At 51.2% G+C, this 7,305-nt stretch overlaps 1 protein-coding gene across 1 annotated transcript; it reads left to right on the forward strand.

Annotated features, from left to right (window-relative positions):
• The first annotated feature begins 2,682 nt into the window (after nt 1-2,682).
• LOC112956192 (olfactory receptor 14J1-like) lies at nt 2,683-6,729 on the forward strand. The gene is made up of 2 exons (XM_026049696.1): nt 2,683-2,768; nt 6,186-6,729. The coding sequence occupies exons 1-2, from the start codon at nt 2,683-2,685 to the stop codon at nt 6,727-6,729; spliced, it is 630 nt and encodes a 209-aa protein (XP_025905481.1).
• The last annotated feature ends 576 nt before the right edge of the window (nt 6,730-7,305 follow it).

Consider the following 7,305-nt stretch of genomic DNA (forward strand, 5'->3'; position numbering starts at 1 on the left):
TTGTGTGGAGTTTGCATTTTACATCTTGATGTTTCAGTCTTTGTGTTTTCTAGTCAACTTCTGGAGCTTGGGAGCTTCGGAGCTCAGGCTGCAGGGGCATTCGCCTCCTTCCTGTGCACACCACAGACCCACAGCACATGGGAGTCCTCTTGCCTAAGTGCAGGGGAGTGCAGAACATGTCCATCTGGTTGGCAAATACAGCAGGGGACGTCCAGGAAAGCCTGAAAAAGCGCAGCGTGTGTGAGGCCTGGAGAGTGCAGAGCTGGAGGGAGGAAAATTCATCCTGCTCCCCAGACAGCAGCTCCCAAGCTGGCTCATAAACTGGGACCAGAGCTTGGAGGGAAAGGATGTGGGGAGGAGTGTCCTCACGGAGATGGCTGGCCAGGACAATGTGATAGGGTCTACCTGATCACCATCAGGGCATCATGATGGGGGTCCATGCCCATGGTGAACGCCAGGACTTTGTGGTGGCAGTGGCATTGTGCCCACAAGGCCATTGTGAGGAAGCGATCTCCATAGTGACCTTAGTGACCATGGCCTTGTTGGGGGCAAAGACTGCAGGGTCGACAGAGAGACCAGCAGGTTGCGAGGAAGCTCTGTAAGCAACTTCACCCGCTCTGCATGTTTCCAGCACCAGGAGCAGCTTTGCTGACCCAGCAGACCACCAGGCAGGAGAAAGGGGAGAGCCACGGGGTGCCAGGGACCCAAGCTCCATAGGTGCACATGAGGGGCCCCAGGGTGTTTGTCCTTGAGGCATTCTGTGAGCTCATGGCTTTCCTGGAGCTCCTGTGCTGTATTGCCAGCAAAATGTGCATGTGCAGGGCACACGAGGAACATGTCACAGTACAAAAAACCTTAATTATGCCATATTATGCCACTGCAATGAAACAGCACATTTAACTTAAATGCCTACCATGCAGGGCAGTGTACATGTCACTTTGCTGGGATTGCTGCTCTAGTCTACCCTGTGGTTGGACCAGAAGAGAGAGCTGTCCCTCCTCATGGTGGCATCCTCCGTCTGTTCAGCTACATGGACCTGTAGGCTCCATAGATATGTCTGACCAACATGGTCTCAGAGGCTCTCCATGCACATGTGTGGTTCCATTTCTGGTGGCCAAGACATCCTCCTTACCCCCGTGGCCACCAGCTGATGCTTGGGAAGGATGGGCATCTCTGGGCCTTGTTCCAAGAGAACTTGCAGTCCCTTGCATGTGCCTTGGATCCCACCAGGAACCTCAGGCATAACAACGTGTTATTATCCAAGCAGCTGACTCCTCCCCTCTATCTCGAGTGATGAGACACAACGGCTTAAACAAGGGGCATGCATGCAGATACCTGTTCTGCGCTCACCTTGATGTAGCCAAAATGAATCCCATGTCCTCTGGGTCTGTGGTGTGCACAGGAGGGAGATAAAGGCCCCTGCAGCCTGAGAGCTCCTGCAGTGTCATGGTCCTGTCCTGCCCATTCCCGCCCTGGCCCAGCTCTGCTGCCACTCACTGTACTGGACCCACACTCTGAATATTGTCTTGGATTCAAGGTCAGCAGTTTTCTCTCCAAGACCCCTTCACGCCCAGTTCCACTTCCCAATCATCTCAACAAGCCCTCCTCTCATTCTCTGGTCTGTTCCCACAGTTCCCTCCCCAGTTCTGCCCATAAGACCCTGAGCTCATGATACTGCTTTGCAGAGCAAGTGGGCAGGTGGTCACACAGGGAGCAGGAGATGTCTCCATTGTTGCTGTTCTGCTCAGGGTGAGAAGCAGACTCAACCGAATGGGCTTTGTGGCCTCAAATTCCCCCAGGAGTTCGTGGATGTGCCCGGTGCTCGGAGGAACTACAGACATTTCTGAGGGCACCAGTTGTGTCCAGGGGCATCTCTAGGTCCTGCCCCTGCTTTTTGTGAGAGTGTGACTCTGCAGCCTCCCTCCCCTGTGCCCGCTGTGTCCTCCCTGCTGCTCCTGATATTGCAGAGCTCTGCCTTGCCCCCAAATATCTGAGTTTTGAGCTTTACCTTTATGTGCTTCCATCTTGAAGGACCTTTCTCCTTGGGAGGCTCCACTCACTGCTCTCCTAGCATCTCCAGCTGCCCCTGCAGAAAGATGCGAATCTGACTCTGTGTTTTAACACACAGCCCAGCTCTGGCCATCTAAATGCAGGACCACTCAACCACTACACTATTCCTGGACACTGATAAGTGATTGCCAAATCACAGGACCCTGTGATCTCTAAAGAAATCATTACAAATGACAAGTTCTTTTATCCGGAACCCCTGGAGAAAGCTGCTCAGCAGGCCCTTGTATAGGGCCCCTTCTTAAGCATATTATTGACACAAGTTTGGAAGAAGTGTAGCCTTCACACAGTGTCCTTTTCAGAATATATTTTATTACACAGGAGCAAGAGAAGGAACCAGTCCTGATTCAGCTTTCAACACAGTTTAATGGATCAGATGAAAGAGAACAATCTTATAAAAGCACCATTCATCCAACTACTTGTGAAATAACATTGTAATTATTAATATTGCTAATAAAATCCACAAAAAAATACCATGAAGAAACAGTGCTCAATCCAGTTGGGATACAGAAGGAGTATGTGTGGAGAGAAATGACGATTTTACTAGTGCTGAAAAATGTCCATGAAATCCCTTTCCTCAGGCCATCCTTCAGCTCATTATTTTTCATGCTGTAGATGAGGGGACTCAGTGCTGGAGGCATCACCRAGTACAGACCAACTCCAGATCCAGAGCTGGGCAGGAGACRGAAGGGGGCCTTCAGGTGGGCAAAAAATGCAGTGCAGACAAACCGGGAGATCATGGCCAGGTGCTGATTGTGCATGATGCTCTGAGTCATCACAAGGCRTTTCAAATGGCTCACACTACGTGCAGGTGTATCCCTAGATCCACACCAGATTTGGTGTTTGAGGTGTCAGGAACTGCTTCTGCACCTCCCTTCCCTGTGCCTGCAAGGTCCYGCTGAGGCAYCTRCYACCAGCCCCACTTGTGGCAGGAATGCATGACCAGGCAGATAGTGCACAACCATTCACCACTATCAGGACACTGAGCRGCCACAAGGGAGAGCTGAACCCAGCTCTCGTTCCTTAACATATCACGCCAGGAGCTCATTGCCTTGAGCTCATGGTGACCCTCAGATAAGCAACAAGTGCCTTTCTGGCCGAGAGTCATTGAGCAAATTCTTGACTCCAACTTTGGAAGAAGCAGTGCTTCTTCCAGCTTCTTGCAGCTCCGAAGCTCTAAGATCTGCACTGGGGAAATGACCTTTTATGAGAGGTAGAACAGCTCTGAAACACTGAGAGACACATTTATGGAAGGCCTGGGGGTTGGAGAAATTGGATTTATGCCTGAAAAGCAGTCAGACAGATCTGCACAAGTATTATTATCACAGAGAGAATTTCAAAGCACAAAACGTGTCCAACTTAACTTAGAAAGGACTTGGAAAGAGAGAGAGGCACCTCATGGCTTCAAGAGCTTGCACCAATTCTTACTGATTGAACAAGTGGAAGTAGCCTCAAGTTGCACCAGTTGTCATTAGGAATTTATTTTAATTTATTTAAGTAAACTTTTGCCCAGGAGAAGGGATCCCAAGGGATGGAGAAATTGGTGAGTTGATCTGGGCCTCTACTGCTGAGCGGGGCCAGGCTCGTGGGACGCAGGCAGCTCGTGGCAGCCTGGCAGCCCTGCCCAGAGCCACCGTGTGCAGGAGCAGCTGCTGTGCCCAGAGCAGCAGGGCTGCGGGCACTGCCTGCTGCTGCGCACAGCACAGGAGAGGAGGCAGAGAGAGGGGAACAGCAGTGAAGGGTGGGAGCGCAGAGCAGAGCACACTGTGAGAGGAATCTTCACAAACCCTTGCATGGTGAGTCTCTGGCTAGAGGACAATGCAAGTGATGTTCCTGGAGGGATTTGATGAACTCAACCCATCCCATGACTGATAGGATTTCGCTCTCCTGGAATATTCAGGGCATAGCAGCAGGACGTGATGTTTCAGCACAGGGATTTTGTGCTGCAGCCTCCCAGGACAGAGGCCACTGCTGCTTTCTTCCATGTATCACTGCAGCAGTGTCAAGTGCAGAACTCCTTCAACCCACCCCAGCCTGCAGACAGCATCAGCATCAGCATCCGCTTTGTGGAATTTATTTTCCTTGCTCCTTGCACACTGCCTGCATGGAGATRCCTCACAACAGTGCTCTGTCCCCAGAGGTTTTTGCAGAACTGAGTACATGAAAGGTGTTATGTGATCTAGAAGCAAAGAGTGGGGAGAAATGTTGGGAGAGAGAAAGGTCCCAGCAGGGACTGCTGTGGGCAGCAGACATGGAGAGGGAAGGAGATGGAAGTGCCCATCCTGATGGGAGGATGGATTTGGGGAAGTCCTGCTCAGTGTCTCCAAGGCAGACACCTTCCCCTGAGCAAGCCCTCCAAGTCTCCTCTGCCACCCAGCAACCTCTCTGCCCTGACAGCCATGGGATCCAGGCCAGGAGCCCTGTCCTCTGCAGCCAGATGTCCGGCGGAGGACAATGACATCCCTCCTGCTACGGACCCTTTTCCTGCCTCCCGACATGGGGACTCGAGTGCCTTGCATGCAGTGTCACCAGCAGAAAGGTGACATGTCCCGCTGGGTGAGGTGAAGGTCTTCCTGAGTGCCCCTCTGCCTCTGTCTCCCTCCATCCCTTAGCAGCAGGGTCACGGCGTTGCTCCTTGCTGCCCCTCCTGTCCATGCTGCTCCTGTTCTCTCCCTGGGGTTGGTGGGTTTTCAGCAGGAGTTCAGACACCTGCCGTGCACGATGTGCAAGAGAGGAACATCCATGGGAGGGAGATGGCCCCAGTCTCCCTCTAACCTATGCAGCTCCAGGAAATGTTTAGGAATGGAGCTGACTTCCTTAAGCAGAGCCAATCTTCTGTGTAACATCATCTGGTTATTTCTCTGTTCTGGTCTGCTAGACTTTCAGGTGTCTTTACAGGGGTTATTGTTGCCTCCAGACTTTTTTGAGATGTCCAATAGACCCGTGAAGAATGTGTACAGATGCTGAGAGGATGGAAAGAACAGTTTGGAAAGTGTTCATGGGCAGCTGAAGAGAGTCCTGTGTGTCTTTGAAAATGGAACATGGAGAACTCCCTCGGGTGTCCTGAGAAAGAGAGAGAAGTTGGAGATGTTTGGGTTTGATTTGGGATTTTTTTGATCTTTGCAGGGCTGGGATTCTTTTCAGGGAAACATGTAGTGTGATCATATGCAGGTCCATGATGTGTGGGAACAGAATAGCTGCAAGCAAGGCAAACAGGGAGGTGATCTGTCCTCATTCTGCACAAGGTGACTATGAATCCAGTTCACATAGGATTCCTGGTGGAAATGCTGAACCTTTCTGCCTTTGAAGAGCACTCCTCAGGGCCAATAGGGGTAACTCAAAGAAAATAAATTTCCCAAATCCCCAAAGCGTGCTCTTGATACCCCTTCTTTAGAAGAGGTGGTGTAGATGCTGAGAATCACTTCTAGATGCCAAGGGAATTTCACCTGGCAGCTTGCGAATCTCAGGGCTCACAACCCCTGTTGTCCCCTTCCCACTACTGCAGCAGGACAGACATCCCTGGAGCCCACAGGAAGATCTTCCTGATCCTCACATCACACTCAGTCACATAAAACTGGAGGTCAAGCAAAGAGCTGCACCAAGATCCTCTCAGTAAAGAGATGCAGTGTGCTATTTGTATTAGAACTGGAATATTTATTGGCTTTTTTACTTGAAATAACTCTCATAACATGTCAATATCTTTTCTTCTTATAACAGTCCAGAAAGAATGATAAGAGAAAAATGTCCAACAGCAGCTCCTTCAATGAGTTTCTCCTCCTGAAATTTGCAGATACATGGGAGCTGCAGCTTTTGCACTTCTCCCTCTTCTTGGCCATCTACCTGGCTGCCCTGCTGGCCAACGGCCTCATCATCACAGCTGTAGCCTGCGACCACCACCTCCACACCCCCATGTACTTCTTCCTCCTCAACCTTGCCCTCCTTGACGTGGACTCCATCTCCACCACTATCCCCAAAGCTATGGCCAATTCCCTTTGGAACACTAGAATCATTTCCTACTTGGGATGTGCTGCCCAGATCTTTTTCTTTGTTTTCTTTACGTCAGCGGAGTTTTCTCTCCTCACAGTCATGGCCTATGACCGCTCTGTTGCCATCTGCAGACCCCTGCATTATGGGACACTCCTGTGCAGCAGAGTTTGTGTCAAAATTGCAGCAGCTGCCTGGGCCATTTTGTTTCTCAATGCTCTCCTGCACACAGGGAGCACATTTTCCATTCCATTCTGCGAAGATATTGAGGTGGAGCAGTTCTTCTGTGAGATCCCCCAGATCCTCAAGCTCTCCTGCTCACACTCCTTCCACATGGAATTTGGGGCTCTTGTGCTTAGTATTTGTCTAGTCTTAGGGTGTTTTGTTTTCATTGTGCTGTCCTACGTGCAGATCTTCAGAGTTGTGCTGAGGATCTCCTGTGAGCAGGGCTGCCACAAAGTCTTTTCCACGTGCCTCCCACACATCTCCGTGGTCTCCCTGTTTGTCAGCATGGGATTTTTTGCAGACCTGAAGCCTCCTTCCATCTCCTCCTCAGCTCTGGATCTGGTGGTCACTGTTCTGTACTCACTGAACCCCCTCATCTACAGCATGAGAAACAAGGAGATGAGGGGTGCACTGAAGAAACTGATTCCAATGGTATTGATTCAGCAGCAATAAGCTGCCCATGGCTCTTCACCAAGGATATTGCTTGTAAGGCAATGATTTGTTTTGATTGTTCTTATCTTTGATACCCATCATTGTGCACAAATCCTTGAATGCATCCTTTCTCCAGAGGCATCAGCCCGACCCAGAGTCCTTCTGTCCTTCTGTCCCTCACTGGATGAGAGCTGCCCTCCCAAGTAGCATTCTGTAATGAAATGGGATTTTCTCAGCCCTGGGCCTCAAGGCTGGGCTCCCCTTGCCAAGCCAGAGCCAAGAATGGCCTCAGGCAATTGCACCCACAAGGGCCCTCTGGTTGCGCCTGGTTTTGCATGGGCGCAAGGGCATCAGCTCCCAGAGGGAAGTGTTAGGGAATGAGGTCTGGATTCAGCTGTCACCTGTGGGTGTTCAGTGCCGTGCAGATGGTGAGTGGTCAGGAGGTGTCTGCTGGGGACTGTCCCACAGGTTATGGGCCCGTGAGAGCCGTCCATGCTTCTGGGAGGGCCATGGAGCCTCCATGGAGCACAGGGGAGCGCCAGGGGCAGCACGTGCTTGGAGTGGGCAGCGAGCGCTGTCCTGGGCAGAGGGGCTGCA

This window comes from Nothoprocta perdicaria, unplaced genomic scaffold (assembly GCF_003342845.1).
Source record: "Nothoprocta perdicaria isolate Ctin4 unplaced genomic scaffold, notPer1 scaffold_601, whole genome shotgun sequence".
Classification (NCBI taxonomy): Eukaryota; Metazoa; Chordata; class Aves; order Tinamiformes; family Tinamidae; genus Nothoprocta; species Nothoprocta perdicaria.